At 41.9% G+C, this 20,880-nt stretch overlaps 1 protein-coding gene across 7 annotated transcripts in view; it reads left to right on the top strand.

Annotated features, from left to right (window-relative positions):
• Nucleotides 1-20,880, top strand: part of nckipsd (NCK interacting protein with SH3 domain) — a 286,417-nt gene that overhangs the window by 30,512 nt on the left and 235,025 nt on the right. For 4 of the 7 annotated variants that reach the window (XM_072280764.1, XM_072280766.1, XM_072280765.1 and 1 more), the window contains one exon: nt 10,247-10,435. The exons of the other annotated variants lie outside the window; for them this stretch is intronic. In XM_072280764.1, the coding sequence (XP_072136865.1) occupies nt 10,247-10,435 (189 nt within the window). The remainder of the gene's footprint in view (nt 1-10,246; nt 10,436-20,880) is intronic. 7 annotated transcript variants of the gene reach the window in all.

Consider the following 20,880-nt stretch of genomic DNA (forward strand, 5'->3'; position numbering starts at 1 on the left):
TTGGAGTTCAATTTTGGTGCCATTCTGTAAGGAGTCTCTGTACAACCTCCCTGAGGAATGTGTGGGTTTTCCCTGGGTGCTCCAGTTTACTCCTGTGGTCTGAAGACTGTGGAAGGTTAATTAGTCATTTTAAATTTTCCCGTGATTGTTAGGGTTAATGGGGTTTGTCAGGGGTTGTGGCGCGGTATGGCTCAAAGACCTGGATGGGCCTTCTCTGCTGTATCTCTGTTTTTTAAAAAAAGTTACGGTACTTCTGTGGCAAGAAGAATGGAATTAATGTTTTGTGACAAAGTCTCTTCAACAGAGCCCTTTTAGTTCAATAGGTTTAATGGGTAGCTTGGTATCATCAATAAATGCCAAATCAGCTAAATGCTGAAATGTGGACTTGATATGGCTAGTTGAATATCTAATCACAGCAGCTTGTGATTACACATCCTCTGGTTATAAATGCTTGGTTTATAGAAAACTTGTACGTGTGAATGAACACTTGGAAGCCAGGGAGGATGGCTGCTGTGGGGCTTCATGCATCTTCTACCATGTGTGAACCTGGTTTATGGCAATATTGCATCTTGCAGAGAAATCTGATTGCATTACACTCTGGTTAAACTGCACTTGTTCTTTCTTAGCCTGTATTTTTATTTGGACAAATTGCCATTGGCTACATTTTTGGCTTGTAAACTGCTCACGTTTTACACTGCCAGTTGTATAATCAGGGTTTAATTTTTTTGCTCCTCTCTGTAAGGACGTTCTCCCCTTGACCACGAGTTTCTCCCCAGGTGCTCCGGTTTCCCCTCATGTCCCGAAGATGTATGGGTCAGGTTAGTGACTTGTGGGCATGCTATGCTATGCTGGATGATTGGCAGTTGCAGGCTCTCAATGCAATCATGGTTTTTATTTGATGTGAATGACACATGTCATTGCATGTTTTGACGCACGTGACAAAACTAATTTTTTTTTAGGTTATGAAAACTTCTGAGAAGCAGAATTCTGCTGCAGCTCAGGGAGGATTTGTATCTGAATGTTAGCTTACCCTTAGTGCATTGCTTCCACTGTGGATTGAAAAAGAGGAGAGATTCTCTATGCTTTCCTTTATAAGCAACTGAGAGATTGGCCTGTAGTATTTTGGGTCATCATACTTACTCAGCAGAATGAATTTTTTGCCTTAGGCCATTCTTTTTAGGGACCTATTTGGAAATATGTATGTTGCTGTAGAGATTCCTAATCCAAGTTCATGAAATTGTTTAGATATGTTTAGAAAAATAGAGGGCTATGGGTAACCCTAGGTAATTTCTAAAATAAGTACATGTTTGGCACAGCATTGTGGGCTGAAGAGCCTGTATTGCGCAGTAGTTTTTTTCCTATGTTTCTGTATGATTTGGGATGGTTGATATGTTGCTGGGATTGCAGCAAAAAAGACAAAAGCATCATCCAATTATGGAATCTTTGTAGAATCTGTGCTCCCTATCATTTTATCACATTTTCACCTGTTCACAAGTTCAGATTGTTACACCAGCCTGTTTTTGTTTTAGACCATAAGACGTGGGAGCAGAATTTGGCTATTCGGCCTTTTGAGTCTTCTCCACCCACCATTCCATAATGGCTGATCTATTAATCCCTCTTGACCCTACTCTACTGCCTTCTCCCTGTAAACTTTGATGTACTGACTAATCATTTAGGGTGGTTTGGAATTACATTCAGTGGCTTATGATCAAAATTCAGGTAAATTTATTATCAAAGAATGTATCAGTTATACAACTTTGAGATTTGCTTGCTCATAGGTAGCCACAAAGCAAGAAACCTGAATAGCCCAATTTAAAGGAAAAAAAAGACCAACACTCAAAAGGAAAAAAAATGTACTTTTTTTTGGAAGCTGAGGTTCCTGTTTTTTTATGTATCCGATACATAGCCAACAAAACAACTACACTTTGAAGCCATTTGTTTGTCTCACTTATGCAGCATAAGCTAACCAGTCATATGAATGATCTTGTATGAACAGATTGGCATTGCTTAAAGGAAACTTCAACAGAAACTATAATTTCATCACTGGAGACTAAGCAGGGATCCTTATTGATAGATCATTTCCACACTGATCCAGAAAGTGATTGTGGCAGTTTTCTGCAGGTCGCACACTCACCAGGTCCTTGTCATGATTGTCTGACTGTTCTTGATAATTTTGACGTCCACTTCAGATATTAGTATCTTCATCTTGCATATTCTCAAATTTTCATGAGATTTGCCCTTATCTGGGATGGTATCTGGGTACAGGAACTTCCTGTTGTGCCAAGACCAAATGCTGTTTGCACCAGCTAGCACATGACACTTCATTTAATTTTTAGTTTCAGTTCCAGTACTCAAGTGTAAGCGTAAACAAAGTAATTGTTACTCTGGATCTGGTGTAGTGTTTTAAAGTCCTGATGAAGGGTCTCAGCTCAAAACGTCGACTGATGTTGCCTGACCTGCTGAGTTCCTCCAACTATTTGTTTGTTACTCTGGATCTCCAGCATCTGCAGAATCTATTACCTTTACAATAAGAGAAAGCACACAACAATAAAAAACACAATAAATAAGATACATTTGTGTGTCCATAAAGTTACGCCAGGCACAGGAGTGTCTGTACGTGAGGTGACTGACAGGAAATGATTAAGTAGTTGTAGAGGGGTCCGTTAGTGAGTGGAGGTGTTAATCAGCATTATTACCTGGGGAAAGTAACTGTTTTTGTGTCTTGTGGTCCTGGCAAGGATGCTACATAGCCTCCTTTCTGATGGGAATGGGGCAAACAGTCCATGAGCATGGTGGGTTCAATTGTTAGTGATGTTACTATCCCTTTTCTGATTACTTTTCAGTATATTTGTCCTTGATGGCGGTCAGGCCTGTGATGATAATGTTGGCAAACACGAGGAATTCTGCAGATGCTGGAAATTCAAGCAACACACATCAAAGTTGCTGGTGAACGCAGCAGGCCAGGCAGCATCTCTAGGAAGAGATACAGTCAGTGTTTCAGCCGAGACCCTTTGTCAGGACTAACTGAAGAAAGAGCAAGTAAGAGATTTAACAGTGGGAGAGGGAGAGGGAGATCCAAAATGATAGGAGAAGACAGGAGGGGGAGGGATGGAGCCAAGAGCTGGACAGGTGATTGGCAAAAGGGATATGAGAGGATCATGGGACAAGAGGCCCAGGGAGAAGGAAAAGGGGGGGTGGGAAGCCCAGAGGATGGGCAAGGGGTATAGTGAGAGGGACAGAGGGAGAAAAAGGAGAGAGAGGGAAAGAACGTGTGTATATAAATAACAGATGGGGTACAAGGGGGAGGTGGGGCATTAGCGGAAGTTAGAGAAGTCAGTGTTCGTGCCATTAGGTTGGAGGCTACCCAGATGGAATATGAGGTGTTGTTCCTCCAACCTGAGTGTGGCTTCATCTTTACAGTAGAGGAGGCCGCGGATAGACATGTCAGAATGGGAATGAGATGTGGAATTAAAACGTGTGGCCGCTGGGAGATCCTGCTTTCTCTGGCGGACAGAGCGTAGGTGCTCAGCAAAACTATCTCCCAGTCTGCGTCGGGTCTCGCCAATATATAGAAGGCCACATCGGGAGCACCGGACGCAGTATATCACCCCAGCCGACTCACAGGTGAAGTGTCGCCTCACCTGCAAGGACTGTCTGGGGCCCTGAATGGTGGTAAGGGAGGAAGTCTAAGGGCATGTGTAGCACTTGTTCCGCTTACAAGGATAAGTGCCAGGGGGGAGATCAGTGGGGAGGGATGGGGGGGACGAATGGACAAGGGAGTCGCGTAGGGAGCGATCCTTGTGGAAAGCAGTGGAGCGGGGAGGGAAAGATGTGCTTAGTGGTGGGATCCCGTTGGGGCGGAATTCTGCACTGTCTAGTGGAATTAGTCCTTACTCTTAATTTCTCCTTTGGCTCCTCCCACTTCCTCCAAATTAAAGGTATAGCTATGGGCACCCGCATGGGTCCGAGCTATGCCTGCCTTTTTGTTGGCTTTATGGAACAATCTATGTCCCGAACCTATTCTGGTATCTGTCCCCCACCTTTCCTTCGCTACATCAACGACTGCATTGGCACTGCTTCCTGCACGCATGCTGAGCTCGTTGACTTCATTAACTTTGCCTCCAACTTTCACCCTGCCCTCAAGTTTACCTGTTCCATTTCCAACACCTCCCTCCCCTTTCTAGATCTTTCTGTCATTATCTCTGGAGACAGCTTATCTACTGATATCTACTATAAGCCTACTGACTCTCACAGCTACCTGGACTATTCCTCTTCCCACCCTGTCTCTTGCAAAAATGTCATCCCCTTCCCGCAATTCCTCCGTCTCCACCGCATCTGCTCTCAGGATGAGGCTTTTCATTCCAAGACGAGGGAGATGTCCTCCTTTTTTAAAGAATGGGGCTTCCCTTCCTCCACCATCAACTCTGCTCTCAAACGCATCTCCCCCATTTCACGCACATCTGCTCTCACTCCATCCTCCCGCCACTCCACTAGGAATAGGGTTCCCCTGGTCCTCACCTACCACCCCACCAGCCTCCGGGTCCAACATATTATTCTCCATAACTTCCGCCACCTCCAATGGGATCCCACCACTAAGCACATCTTTCCCTCCCCCCCCCCCCGCTTTCCGCAAAGATCGCTCCCTAAGCGACTTCCTTGTCCATTCGTCCCCCCCCATCCCTCCCCACTGATCTCCCTCCTGGCACTTATCCTTGTAAGCGGAACAAGTGCTACACATGCCCTTACACTTCCTCCCTTACCACCATTCAGGGCCCCAGACAGTCCTTGCAGGTGAGGTGACACTTCACCTGTGAGTCGGCTGGGGTGATATACTGTGTCCGGTACTCCCGATGTGGCCTTCTATATATTGGCGAGACCCGACGCAGACTGGGAGATCGTTTTGCTGAACACCTACACTCTGTCCGCCAGAGAAAGCAGGATCTCCCAGTGGCCACACATTTTAATTCCACATCCCATTCGCATTCTGACATGTCTATCCACGGCCTCCTCTACTGTAAAGATGAAGCCACACTCAGGTTGGAGGAACAACACCTCGTATTCCGTCTGGGTAGCCTCCAACCTGATGGCATGAACATCGACTTCTCTAACTTCCGCTAATGCCCCACTTCCCCCTCGTACCCCATCCGTTATTTATATACACACATTCTTTCTCTCACTCTCCTTTTTCTCCCTCTGTCCCTCTGACTATACCCTTGCCCATCCTCTGGGCTTCCCCCCCCACCTCCCCCTTTTCCTTCTCCCTGGGCCTCCTGTCCCATGATCCTCTCGTATCCCTTTTGCCAATCACCTGTCCAGCTCTTGGCTCCATCTCTCCCCCTCCTGTCTTCTCCTATCATTTTGGATCTCCCCCTCCCCCTCCCACTTTCAAATTTCTTACTAGCTCTTTCTTCAGTTAGTCCTGACGAAGGGTCTCAGCCTGAAATGTTGACTGTACCTCTTCCTAGAGATGCTGCCTGGCCTGCTGTGTTCACCAGCAACTTTGATGATAATGTTGGCCAGTTTTGACTCTGTTATTGAGCCTTCCTGTCTGCTGGACTGCAGGTTCTGTACTGTGTAGCTTGTTAGGATGCTCTGAAGGTGTGTCTGTAGAATGAGGTGAATATAGATGTGCATAGTCCAGCCCTCTTCAACCTCTACAGAAAGTAGGGACATTGGTGAGCTTTCCTGATTTGTGCAGAATGTATTCTGGGACCTTGAAAGGTTTTGTGAGATGTGCACTCCTCGGAGTTTGAAACTCCTGTTTCCACTGCTGTGCCACTGATGTAAAGAGGGGTGTGAATGATTAGAGTTCTCTTGAAATTGATAACATCTTTTTTGTATTGTTGTCATCGAGGAAGAGGTTATTTGATGCATTATCTGTGGTGAGGTTCCAGTGGGATTATGTATTTGGTATTGTAAAGATTGATTAGTATTTGTGGTGCAGAGTTTGAACTCTGCCAGAGGGTTGTCATCTATTGTGCGAATGTTGTGAAGATGGCAAAAAGTTTGTCATTATCCCAGATCTTCCTACTACAATATACATTGTTATGAGAGTTGTACAGTAAATAAATATAATCCAAACGCTTTGTCATTGCAAATTGTTCAGCTTGTCTGTAACTTTCAGGCAGACAAAACACCATTTTTATAAAGAGCAGGGCATGAATATGGCTCTCTATCAAGCGTAAGCCACTATTGATGTATATGGATTTGTGCTACGACTATATAGAAATTACAGCATGTTTAAGCAAGCCACATGGTATTCCTTGTATGATATCTGTTGGCCAATCTTTGTGTTTCTGCTTTAGACCTATGGAAAAGCCACTTCTAGATTATCTTCTGGATTTGCAAGATTTTCTCTGGTGTCCACGTTCCTTTATCAATCCAGAATTTACAGTGTTTTTGGGAGAAGTTACCTTTTGTAACTATTTACAGGCTTTGCAAAAATGTTAAGTACTTCGCTTGAAGCTTCTCCCAAAGCATGACGGGGGAAATGCAAGGGTCATGCCGCCCCATAACTCTTTACAGCAGGGGTCCCCAACCTTTTTCGTACTGAGGACCGGTTTCATATTGACAATATTCTTGCAGACTGGCCGACGGGGGGGGGGGGGGGGGGGCGGTGTGCGGTATGGTTGCCAATGTACAAGAGTAGCAGTCAAATACGTTGGGTTTACCCTGAGAAAGACTTCAATGACCATGAAGCCTTGCGCGGGCACCAGTGCGCATGCATAACTTGCGCATGCGTTTACATGCCGATTTCTTAAAAATTGTTTTTGCCGATTCTGTTGGCGGCGGGGGTGTGTGTTAATCACGACCGGAATATAGGTGATAAGTGGCTAATACACTTAAGTTCGTTTCTAAAAGGGTTTATCTAAGGAATTTAATATTAAACACACAGCGCATATTTTCCTCGCATGAATATAGCGATAAGACAATTATCGGGGAGGACAGGGGAGCTTGAAGTGTTGAGCGAACTTCCGGTAGAGGTGGTAGAGGCAGGTTCGACGTTATCATTTAAAGAAAAGTTGGATGGGTATATGGACAGGAAAGGAATGGAGGGTTATGGGCTGAGTGCAGGTCGGTGGGACTAGGTGAGAGTAGCGTTTGGCACGGACTAGAAGGGGCGAGATTGCCTGTTTCCATGCCGTAATTGTTACATGGTTATGTAAGTCACTTATAATAGCATCATAACATTTTAAGTAACGTTTGGATATCAAACACACAGCGCATATTTTCCTCATATGAAAATATAAAATTATTGCAACGCACCAATATCGCTGAATCAGTGGGAGCCCTGGGCTTGTTTTCCTGCAACAAGACGGTCCTATCGAGGGGTGATGGGAGACAGCGATACTGGAAGGGGGGTCCAGGCTATTCCGCGATTTAGTTTTCATTGCATTCATTGCAGAGATATGTTGGAAATGGAAGCAACGTTTTCAGTGCTTTCCTGACTATCTCAGGATATTTAGCCTTGACTTTGATCCGGAATGCTGGCAGAGATGTTATATCAAACATGCTTTTCAGCCCACCATATTTTTGCAAGCTCGAGGAGTTGATCTCCTTCCCGTACTGACACGGATGACGCATGGGTAATGACCTCGCGTGCGTAATGGCTGAACAGTGGGCGTGACAGGGAATGAGGAAAGGTGCAGCTGACTCCTATCGCCAAATCATATCGTTTCCTCGTGGCCCGGTGGTTGGGGACCGCTGCTTTACAGCGAGTACTACTGCGGTCTTGCACTGACCTTGTCTGCCATTGGATGCAGTGTTGGGTCTGAAAGCATTTGGATGTACTGAATTGATGCTACTTTATGCCAGCTGTGGTTGTGCTATGTAATGTGCCCCCCACCCCCCAACCTTCCGAACAGGATTGTTGGTCGAGATTATAGTTCGTTTTTCTCTCATTCCTTTACAATCGTGTTTGAGGAAAAATGTAATTTTATTTTTTAAACTGTATCAAATTTAAAGCTATTTTAAGTGTCACTGGTCATAACTGGGTAAATGGCAATTGAAGCAACACACATCATAGAGGTGAGCATGGCTTTTTTTCTTCCAAAGCTGTAATTTGGAGCCTTTTAGTGAGTTTTCGTATGACTGATTTGGATTTTTGGATTATGTTTATCCTTTGTCACCTTGAAATTTTGCGTGCAAGGGAATGAGGCCCTTCATCAGGATTGTTATTGTACCTGATGCTTCCATTTATGAAGCTCAAGTTTTCAAATGTGTAATGGCACTTTCAATTATTTATAAACATATACAAGTCCCCCCACCCCCCTGTTTGCTCATACTTTTTAGTGCTGTGACATGAAGTAGTTGCCTTTTTTTTTACTTAATTTGCATACTTCTCAACAAGAAGACCTATGTTGGATAAAATTGGAAATTTATTATTTCATGCATTCTTGTATTAAAACTGTATCTATTTTTGCTGTACCTTTGGGTTCATCAGATGTATGGAGAGGGGGAGCTTGCTGCATGGCCAACAGCTTGCTCTCCATATCGCACAGTCCAGACTTGTGTATCTAGGTAGCTAGGATGCAATATTCATGGTCGTCTCTGACCAACAGAGGCCTCAGAGAATCAGATGTAGTAAATATCATCTGTCAGTTATCTTATTTTGCAGGCTTATTTATGTCTAAACATAATATCCTACCCTTTGCTATAACTTTGGTGCCATCTGCAAATTGAAGTTCTACTCTACACACCCATGTCCAAGTCATGAATACATGAAAAAATCAATGCTCAAACATGGACAACTTGGATCATATTTGCTACCACCTCTATTCTGAAAAAATTATTCGTTGTTCTTCTGTACATAGTACTGTGCTTCTAATTGTATTTCAAGGGCCTCAGCTTTCCTTACCAGCCTTCTGTGGGGATTTCATCCAACCCATTTTTAAAATGCATGTGATTAATCAATATAGTAATCTCTTCAACCTTTTCTATCCCCTTAACCAAAATTCTTACAGTTTGTTCAGTATAATTTGCCTTCAACAACTCTGCAGTGGCTTTCTTCTCTGATTATTGCTTCTGAAAGATTTCTCACAATAAGATATGACCTTGCACTCCTTTATAAGTAAAGTTTTGCCAAGTTATAGCTAAATCCCTGCTGCAGCCTTTATTCCCTCCGATTGCTCTTTGTTATCTAAAAAGCATGTTATGCAGCCAGTCACACGAGTATAATTGTGCTTTCAAAGATCATTGAACTATGATTTTAGTTATGAAAAGCATAGCAGCCAACAGTTTATCTCTCAGTGAAGATCTTCAATATGCTCCTTGTGTTACTTTTGTTATCTTGGTATGGAAATACTAATTTATATAGATATTTTTGGAGATACTTGCTGTCTTTGTTAATCAAGCCTTCCCATAAAGCTGGATGGTTGATTTCTTTCTCTAAATTTGAGCATGCATATTTCCAAAAACAAAATAATTGTAATTTTCCTTCAACTTTGGCTGTAGAATGCTCTTTAGTTTCTAATTCTAATGCATGTCTAAGTTTCAGCTAAGTGAAAAGTATTTTGAATGTTTTGCGTGTGTAGGAGTGTTTACAATTATTTGATGTTTCTAATAATGTGTACATGTTCCTTAATCTATTTCTCACTTGATCTCTTTGGTTTAACATTATTTCTATCTATATTTATATTTACTGAAGCCACCTAGAATTTGTGTACTAAATTGTTTAACCAAGCTGCTATTTTCTACAGTATATTACTGTCACACCTTCAGAAAAAAATATACAAGAAGTTTTTGAGCGAAGCTTAAGTTTTTGCTTTGGAATTCATTTTGTCATTTGATTCTGTAAATATGTGAACTTGACCCATCATCTCTTCTGGACCTGTAATCTAGTTATATCTTCAATATATCCACATTTCCTGCCTGGAAGCATTTTCTCAAGTTGGGATTCTAAACCTTTCCCTGCCCAACTGGTTGAATAATTCTAACCATCATATTTATAATTGTCGTGTCTTGTTGGAAGGTTATCAATACAAGTTCTGTTTTAGAAACTTGAACACAGATATCTAGAACACTCCATTGCAGTGGCGAGGGAGTGCTGCACTATTGGAAATGGGACATGTGAGTGAGATAAGCTAAGATCCACTTTGCCCCATCTGATTTCTTTGTCAGCTGATTCCATAAATGCAATTTACCATCTCTGTAAATTTTAGCTCGAAGTGCAGTTTTTGCAGTGTCTTTTGTAAAATAAAAGTGCACATTCAATTATAGGTAAATGTTAGTTTTGTTTTTCATGTAGACTGAGCTGCAAGTGAAATTTATAAAGCTGCTTTATCTGGATGGTAAATCTGATGCTGTATCCTTGTACAAATCTATAAAGAAGTTCTATGTTGAGCACCAAATCTGCCTCCAGTCTATGGCCATGATAACTACAAATGGTTCAGCTATTATGATGGGATCGAAAGGAGGCCTTCATGTCAAGCTCAAGGTAAATGAGTAATTTTGACTCTTGGAACCAGCCATTTTTCTGATGGAATTTCCATTAGATTTGGAAGATGGAATTATTGTTTGTTAATTGTTTCTAATTTATCGAGATAGTTTGTTATTTTGATATAACAAAACTTATGCAAGTTTTTGAATGTGAAAGTTTAACTTTTGTCTTTTGAGATGCATTATCTGTAATCTAGGATCTACAAAACCCGAATATCGGTGAGATCTTGCAACTGAGAACTGTAAAGAGTGTGAAGAAATGCTGAGAAATAAATAGCAATGCAGTGGATGCCAGTTAATTGGGACACACTTGGACATTTTTGCACAAATAAGCGTCTGAAATTAAATAGAAATAATTAAAAAGGCATAGTGAAGACAAACTTCTGTTTAACTGAGTAACAAATTATGTATTTAACTGAAATATGGAACAAATTAGAGCACTGTACTGCTACAGTACTATAAAAACTATTAATTCCTAATAGTTATCAATGGAGAGTTCATCCATTGGATGCTGCTGTGTTCTTTTGATAGATTGTAAATGAACAAATCAATGCAGAGACTTAGTACAGCTGATGGACTGCCTTCGTACAATGGTTTTGACTATTGCAGCCTCCAAATCTTCATTTTCATTGTAATCTTCAAGGTGATTGTCAATACCTTCAAATTCTTCATAATTTCTAATTTTATTTAGAGATATAGAGCAGAATAGGTATTTCTGGCCCTTTGAGCCATGCTGAATCAGCAACCCCTGACAACCCCGATTTAAATGTAACCTAGTCATGTGACAATTTATAATGAACATTTAACCTAACCAGTACATTTTTGGACTGTGGGAGGAAACCAGAACACCTGGTGAAAATTCACATATTTCACGTGAAGGACATACAAAGGCACCTTACAGACAACACAGGAATTGAACTCTGCCCTGAGCTGTAATAGCGTCGAGCTAATCACTACAGTACCATGGTTCCATTGAAGTAGAAAAATCATTTTATGTTCAGTGCCAGCTGTTTCTGGCATCTCCAAGCTGGAGTTCTTCAAACCACAGTGAGCAAAACAATTCTGAATAGTCTTCCTGTTTATTTCTTGCCAATTATCAGCCACAAAAATTTTTGCTCTTTAAGCACAAAACCATGCAAGTGATGCTATTCAAAACCTGTTTGTTCTAAAGCTGGTGTAGTGTTCAATGGCCACAGAAGTGCACGTGTCTGACATTATTTCAAAATCGTTCAGTAACTGTCTGCTGTCCCAATTAAGCTCCACAGTGTCCCAAATAAACAAAGGGAACCCTGACTTCTTTCTCAATTAAGTTTTGTTCTTTAAGAGGTGACCCAAATAAATGGCTGCTCCGATTAATCAATGCCTCATTAACTGGAATCCACTGTGTATCCAAGTCTCTGATTAAATCTTGGCTTTATGTGTGCTAGTGGGAGACTGCATTTGATTAGTGTATTTATTCTTTGAATGGACTAAATAGTTTGTGACAAACTGGCACAGATATTCAGGACATAGAGGGGGAAATATGGGAGCCGAGGCCGATTTATCTTACTGGATATGTTGACAAACAGGGGACTAGGAATAAATGGATCTTGTTGTACAAATTGGTAATACAGGTAGATGGCGTTGTTGAGAAACTATTGTGGGCTTCATTAGCTGAGTATTGAATGCAAGGCAGCTGGAATATTGTGTTTAGTCCTGGTTACCACACAGTAGGAAGGATGTGATAATCTGGAGAGTATGAGGAGAAGATTCATTATGTTGCCTGGGATGGGGTGTTTCAGTTTTCAGGAGAGGCTGGCAAGCTTTGGCTCCACTTCACCCTGGAGCAAGGAGGTTAAAAATGAATGAGATTGAGTTGTATAAAAGAGATATATTTCTATACATAATTATGAGAGGGATAGGGAACTCAACAAAGATTTAAGGTGAGTATAAAATGTCTAAAGGGGATCTGAGGAAAACCTTTTTCACCAACAGTGGAAGCAGTCTGGAACACACTGCTTGAAGGTGGAGGAGGCAGGTACTCTCGCAACAATTAAGATGCATGTGGATGAGCAATTGAACTTACCAAGACTGAGGTTGCAGACCAAGTGCTGGTAAATGGGATTAGTATCTGTAGGTACTTGACACTCTGCATGGGCGTAGCGGGCCATGGGGCATCTTTCATTAATCTAACCTTCTCTGATCTTATCCTCTATGGAAGTCCATTGTGGCTTGATTGTCCTCTGAAACAGTCACAAGGATATGAAGTATGATGGGAGTGGAAACAAGGACTGCAAAACTTAGCCCTAGGATCTGGATTTTTCTTTATTTGTAAGGGAGTTAGAGTTTGGTGTCATTCAGATTATATAAGGTACTGGGGAGGCCAGGACGAAAATATTTGCATTTTTGATCTTTTTGTTAAAGAAGTGAGATTGCCGATGCTACAAATCCAGAATAAATCAAAGGCTGGAGGAATTCGGTGATTAGTTAGCATCCATGGAGGAAAATGGATAGTTGACAGTGCAGACCAAGACCTTTCAGGACTGGGAAAAAATAGCCAGGAAAAAAGGGTAGGGAGAAGGGTTGGAGCAAGACCTGGTGGGTGGTAGGTGATCCAGGTGGCACTAGATGCAGTCCAGATTAGATTCACTAGGTTAGTTCTTGGAATGAAGTCTTTTTATCACCTGTAACTAAAGAAATTGGATTTATTTTTATTTAGTGAAGTAGTGTGATATCCATTTCAAAGTGACTGTGCCTCGGCCATTGTGCCCATGTGACTAAGTAACCTGACTGATATGTCTTTGGAATGTGGGAGGAAATCTGAGCCCCTGGAGGAAACCTATGTGATCACAGGGAAGATAAACAAACTCCTTTCATACAGTGGTGGAATTGAATCCAGGTCACTAGTGCTATGCTACGCTACCATGCTGGCCAGATCAATATTCTTTAAAAGAATGATTGGTGATCTTACTGGAATGTAAGAGATTCCTGGGAGCATTACAAGGTAGTTGTTTAGAAACTACACAAAATGCCGGAGGAACTCAGCAGGCCAATCAGCAAGTATGGAAAAAAGTACAGTTGACATTTTAGGCTGAGACCCTTTGGCAGGGCCTCCCCCAAGTTCCCCTTGCGTGCCGCCATAGTGGGTTTCATGGGCTAAAATGTATATATTTCAATGTCAGCATTATGGGTGAGGAGGATGAACAGAGCCTCCATCGGTACATGAAATTATAATATTGCTATTGGAGAGACCTGGTTGCATGAGGGACAGGACTGGCAGCTCAACGTTCTTGGGTTTAGTTATTTTAAGTGTGATGGGGAAGGTGTTAAAAGAAATGGAGGGGTTGCACTATTAATGGAGAATGTTACAGCAGTGCTTTGAGAGGACAGACTGCAGGGTTCACTCACAGGCAATTTGGATGGACCTCAGAAATGGGATAGGTTCAATTACATTGACAGGATTACACTGCAAGCCTCCCCAGCAGTCACTGAGAAGTTGAACAGATATGTAAGCAGATGATGGAAAGTTGCCATAACAGGGTCGCATAGTGTCCCCAGTATTGTTTGGAACAAGAGACTCATGGGGAAAGGATTTCTTCAGCTATCTAAGGATTCTTGTTAGTATGTGGAGAATCCAACTAGAGGAGTGAACATACTAGGTTGTAGGTTTGGGAGCAAAGCCAGGCCAGGGGACAGACCTCATAGTGGATAAACATTTTGAAAATTGGGGGAGGGCAAATTAAGACAGGATAGTAAAGGAGCTGATGAGCATTGATTGGAAGCAGCTCCTGTGAGACAAGTCAACATTTGATCTGTGTTGTTTAAAAACCAGCTAATCAGAGTTCAGATAAGGAGTAAGAACAACAATGGTAATGCAATGGAACATTGGATGGTTTGAGGTCCTAATTTAGTTAGAAGGGAAAGGAAGCATAAGTAATGTTTAGGAAGTAGTCTGGATTCTTGAAAGCAGGAACGAGCTCAAGCAGGTGTTTAGAAAGGTCAAAAGAGGCTATGAAATGTCCTTGGCAAGCATTATCAAGGATAATCCCAAGGCATTTTATACTTGAAGAGAAAAAGGATAATTAAGGTGAGTCTACTCAAGGATAAAGGAGGGAATTGGTGCTTAGAATCTGAACAAGTACTGAGATTCTAAATGAATTGACTTTACTCCTCATGTATGTGAAGGAAGTAAGAAATAAAAATCTTTACGTTATGTCTCCATCTAAATGTGCAGTGTGCACATTTATAATAGTTTGTAATAAATAGAACCATCAATGTAATATAGAGTACACTCAAGTCAGCGTGAATTCCATCAGTCTGATGGCCTGGTGGAAAAGTTGTCCCAGAGCTTGTTGGTCCTGGCTTTTATGCTGCGGTACTACTTCCCAGATGGTAGCAGCTGGAATAGATTGTGGTTGGGATGGCTTGGGTCCCCAATGATTCTACAGGCACTTTTTATGCACCTGTTCTTGTAAAGGTCCTGCATCATGGGAAGTTCAGAACTACTGTGCTGGGCTGTCCGTACCACTCTCTGCAGAGTCCTGGGATTGAGGGAGGTACTATCCCCATACCAGGCAGTGATGCAGCCAGTCAGTACACTCTCAATTGTGCCCTTGTAGAAAGTTCTTAGGATTTGGGGACCCATACCACACTCACTCAACCGTCTGAGGTGAAAGAGGCGCTGTTATGCTTTTTTCACCACACAGCTGGTATGTGCAGACCATGTGAGGTCCTTGGTGATGTAGATGCTGAGGAACTTGAGGTTGTTTACCCTCTCAACCCCAGACCATTGATGGCAATAAGGGTTAGCCCGTCTCCATTCCTCCTGTAATCGACAACCAGCACCTTTGTTTTTGCGACATTGAGGGAGAGGTTGTTTTCTTGACACCACTGTGTCAGAGAGATGATTTCTTCCCTGTTGGCCACCTCATTATTGTTTGAGATAAGGCCGTCAATGTAGTGTCATCGGCAATACTGTGTGTGTTGCCTCTCAGTTGTCAGTGTCAGGGATATCATAGCGCAGGTCCACAGCATTCTAAAGGGTGTGGGAGAGCAGGCAAAAGTTGTGGTACATATTGGTGCCAATGATATGTGGCAGGAAAAGGGATGAGGCCCTGAAGAGAGAATATAGGGAGCTAGATAGGAAGCTATAAAGCAGGACTTCAAGGGTAGTAATCTCTGGATTGCCTAATTTGGAGTATTGTGTGCAGTTCTGGTCACCAGACTATAGGCAAGATGTCGTTAAAAGGATGAATGTACACCTGAAAATGGAGCAGGAGCAATATCCTTGTGGGCAGAATTGCTAGAGCTGTTGGAGAGGGTTTAAACTAGTTTGGCTGGGGGATGGGAACCAGAGTGACAGGTCAGAGGAAAGTTGGTATACAGGTAGATACAAAGTGTAGAGAGATTGTCAGAAAGGATGGCAGTTGATAGTACAAAATTACAGTCAAATGAGCTGAAGTACATCTACTTTAGAACATAGAGCATAGAACATTGAATTACAATACAGGCTCCTTTGGCCACTATTTTTGTTGACCTTTTACACTGCTTATGATAAATATGGCCTTTCACTCTTGCATGGCCCCACATTTTTCTGTCATCCATGTGCCTGTCAAAGAGTTTAAGTGCCCCAAATGTAGCTGCCTCTACCAGCAACTCTGGCATGTTCCATGAACCTAGCACTCGGTGTAAAATAAACTTGGCTCTGACAACCACTTCCATACTTTCCTCCAATCATCTTAAAATTATGCCCATTGTATCAGACTTTTCCACCCTAGGAAAAAGTTGTTAGCTATCTACTTGATTTGTGCATCTCTTTGAAGTCACCTCTAATCCTACTTTGCTGCAAAATCGTGACTTGCTCAACCTATCCTCATAAAATATGCACTTTAATCCAAGCAGCATCCTGGTAAATCTCCTCACCACCTCTCTAAAGCTGCTACATCCTTCCCATAATGAGGAGACTAAAACTGAGCACAATATTCCAAGAGTGGTCTAACCAGGGTTTTATGGAGCTGCAACATTACCTCACAGCTCTTGAATTCAATTCCCTGTTTAATGGAAGTCAGCACACTATAACCTCTCAACAACTGTATCAATTTATGCAGCAACTTTGAGGGATCTGTGGATATAGATTTTGTCACTCAGTGTATATGAACAATCTGGATGATAATGTGGTAAACTGGATCAGCAAATTTGCGAATGACACCAAGATTAGGGGTAAGTGGAAAGTGAGCAAGCTTGCATTGGGATCTGAAGCAGCTGGAGAAATGGGCTGAAAAGTAGCAGATGGAATTTTATACAGCCGAGTGTGAGATGTTGCACTTTGGGAGGACAAACCAGAGTAGGACTTGCACAGTGAACAGTAGGGCACTGAGGAATGCAGCAGAACAGAGGGATCTGGGAATACAGATCCATAATTCCTCAAAGGTGATGTCAGAGGTAGATAGATTCTTAAAAAGAGCTTTTGGCATAATGCCCTTCATAAATCAAATTTAGTATAGGATTTGGGATGTTATGCTGAAATCGTGTAAGATATTTGTAAGGCCTAATTTGGAGTATTGTGTGCAGTTCTGGTCACTTAACTGCAGGAAAGATATCAATAAAATTGAAAGAGTCTGGAGGAAATTAACAAGAATATTGAGACCATAAGACAAAGGAGCAGAAGTCGGCCATTCGGCCCATCAAGTCTGCTCCACCATTTTATCATGAGCTGATCCATTCTCCCATTTAGTTCCACTCCTCCGCCTTCTCACCATAACCTTTGGTGCCCCGGCTACTCAGATACCTATCAATCTCTGCCTTAAATACACCCAATGACTTGGCCTCCATGCCGCCCGTGGCAACAAATTCCATAGATTCACCAACCTCTGGCTAAAAAAATTTCTTCGCATCTCTGTTCCGAATGGGCGCCCTTCAATCCTTAAGTCATGCCCTCTCGTTCTCGTACTCGGCTTCCCCATCATGGGAAACAACTTTGTCACATCCACTCCGTCCATGCCTTTCAACATTCAAAGTGTTTCTATGAGGTCCCCCCTTATTCTTCTAAACTCCAAGGAATACCGTCAGAGCGGACAAATGTCCCTCATATGTTAACCCTCTCATTCCTGGAATCATTCTAGTGAATCTTCTCTGTACCCTCTCCAATGTCGGCACATCTCCTCTTAAATAAGGAGACCAGAACTGCCCACAGTACTCCAAGTGAGTTCTCACCAGCGCCTTATAGAGCCTCAACATCACATCCCTGCTCCTATACTCTGTTCCTCTAGCAGTGAATTGCATTCGCCTTCTTCACCACCGAATATTGCTGGGACTTGAGAGCCTTAGTTTATTATAGGGAAAGTTTGAATAAGTTAGGACATTATTCCCTGGTGCATAGGAGAATGAGGGGAGATTTGATAGCGGTATACAAAATTGAGGGATATAGGTAAGAGAAATGAAAGTAGTTTTTTCCACTGAGGTTGGGTAAGACTAGAACTAGATGTAACACTCTCACCAGGGCTCATAATAAACTAGGTTTGTTGGCTAGCTCTGACTAGCAACTATGTGACTCAGAAATGCATAGTGATGAGATGGCCATATTCAATAAGCAACACATGTCTTCGATGGGTATGATTCTGGAAAGTTGGAATGCTGAGTTGAGGGAGCAAACTATGGTGAATGCTGTTTAAGTACCGCCCAACCCACTGTCTCCTAGAAAACTAATGCAAGGTCTCTTGCATGTTCCCACTGCACAGAATGTTATCAAGACAAACCCAATTGGATGTCACAGCATTCCCAAGCTGAGCAAACGACTCATTATCTTAGCAGAAACCAAAATACTGAACTGTGAAACTTGATTAATAGAATGCGCTGCATTTTACAGAAATGCTTCAGAAAATAAAACACTTAACAGCACAACAGTAGTAATACAATAAAACATGTTATTAACTATGGTATTATGTAGAGATCATTGTTTAAGGGTGAAAGGTGAAATGTTTGGGGGGGGGGTGAGGAAATGTGAGAGTGTGCAATGAGCTTCCAGCAGAAGTGATCAATCTGGGTTGAATTTCAATATTTAAAAGAAGTTTGGATAAGTACATGGATCTACTTATCCAAATGGGCCTACCCCATGGATTATGCTCAAAGTGAAAATTGATGCAACTAGACAGAATGCACTAAATGGGCCAGAGTGCATGTCTCTGACTATAAGTCTATCCCTCTGTTCCTCTACACTGTGAAGAATCCTGCCATTAATCCTGTATTCTATCTTTAAATTCGACTTTCCAAAGTGAATCACTTCACACCTTTCTGGATTGAACGCCATCTGCCATAATTTGGTACTACTAAGGATCATTGTCAAAGTGCAGCTATCTCTTTATTTGCTTTTTTTAGTAACCTGGGGTATATCCCATCTGGCCCTGGTGACTTATCTATCCTAATGTTTTTTCAGAAGTTCCAACACATACTCTTTCTTAACATCAGGTTCCAGCAAGTCGTTTATTTTGTGCTGTCCTCACAAATGTCCAGGTTTCTCTCAGTGGTGAATACTGAAGCAAAATATTCATTAAGAACCTCCTCTGACTCCAGGCTCGTTTCCTCTTCTCTCTCTGATTAGTTTTACTCTCACTCTAATCATCCTGTTGTTGTTCATATATGTGTAGAAGGGGTTTTCTTTAATCTTGCCAAGACCTTCTCATGTCCCTTACTAGCTCCCCTAAGTCCATTTTTAAGCTGCTTCTTGGGTATTTTTTAACTCTTTAGAGCCCTGTTCTTTGCTTTCTAAACTTTAAGTAAACTTGAATCTTCCTCTTGACTAGATGTTTCACATCATTTGTGAACTGTGCTTGCTTCTGTCACCCCACTATCTGAATGGGACATCCAAATGCAGAACCTCATGCAACTACTCCCTAAGTAACCTCCACATTTCTGTTGTGCATTTCCTTGAGTACATCTATTTGCATAATAGCATCGTATTCACCCCTCCCTCTATTAAATACTTACCCATATCATCTACTCCTATACTTCTCAAAGGCTACAGCAAAGGTTAGGGAGCTGTGGTCACTATCTCTGAAATGCTGACCCACCGAGAGATCTGACATTTGACCAGGTTCAATGTCTAGCATCACATCCAGTCTGGCCTATCTTCTAGTCTACATATTGGTTGAGAATCCTTCCTGGACACACTTAATAAATTCCTTCCAATCTAAACCTTTTGCGTTAAGGAGTCAGTCAATCTTAGGAAAGTTGAAGTCAGCTATGGCAACAATCCTGTTATTTTTGCACTTTTCCAAAATATGCCTTCTGATCTGTTCATTGTCTGTTGCTGTTGGTGGGGGTGGGGGAAGGGTTTGTGAAATAGACCAATAAAACGATTGCTTCCTTCCTGTTTCTCATTTCCACCCACAGTGACTCATTCAACAATTCTTCCACGATGTCATCCCTTTCTGCAGCTGTTATGCTATCTCTGGTACAACCTGTGATAATATCCCTGATATTATCCCCATCTCTTTTGCTTTTCTCCCTGTCCATTTGAAATATCTAAACCATGGAACATCCAACAACCGTTCCTGCCCTGGTGGTAGCCAAGTCTCATAGCGGCCATGATGTTGTAGCTCCATTTACTGACTCTAATTCCTGATACTACTTGTATTAAAATTCTCCTATCATTTGGCTATGTTACCATTTGGGATGGAGCTTTCAAAATTGCTTTGCAGTTTTCACTGAGAGTTAGTGATGGATTAGAGTCAAATGGTAATAGTTTAGGCTCTTAAATCCCTAATTTCCTGTGGGTGCTCTGTAAATGTATATTCATGGTTATAATGATTGCTGATCCCAGGAAAAAATTTGGTTATTGTTTTCACTCTTGGAACTGTTCAACTTTTTCCAGACATTTAATTTACTGATACAGCCTGCCTTAGCTGAGATTTGGTTAGATAATCATTTAAACCAAGTTTGTGAATGAATGGGAAAAGAGAAAGCTTTTCCTTCTCCTTTGAGCATTTTATGATTTGCTTACACTTGAGCTTTTTCAGCTTACATAATCTATTTATTTTAATTTGTATTTTTAAATCTGTCTCCTCCCCATGAAAGATTCCTTCAATTTCTGGAGTCTGTATTTCATCATAAATCCCCTGAGGATTTTGTCAATACCAAAATATTAAATATCTATTTTATTCATTTGCAATGTACCCATTTTAAGGTAAGAGTCAACAAATCAAAGGTTCATAGGTCCAATTTAATGTCAGAGGAATGTATGCAATATACATCCTGAAATGCTTTTTCTTTGCAACCATCCACAAAAACAGAAGTGGCCCCAAAGAATGAACAACAGTTAAATGTTAGAACCCCAGAGTACCCCCCCGCTCTCCTCCCTCCCGCATGTAAGCTGCAGCAAGCAACAATCCCTCCCCCCCCCCCACCCCCCAAACCACTGGCAAAAAAAGGCACTGGCACCTGCCACCAAGCACTCCAGTGTGAACAAAG

This window comes from Mobula birostris, chromosome 16 (assembly GCF_030028105.1).
Source record: "Mobula birostris isolate sMobBir1 chromosome 16, sMobBir1.hap1, whole genome shotgun sequence".
NCBI classification, from domain to species: domain Eukaryota; kingdom Metazoa; phylum Chordata; class Chondrichthyes; order Myliobatiformes; family Myliobatidae; genus Mobula; species Mobula birostris.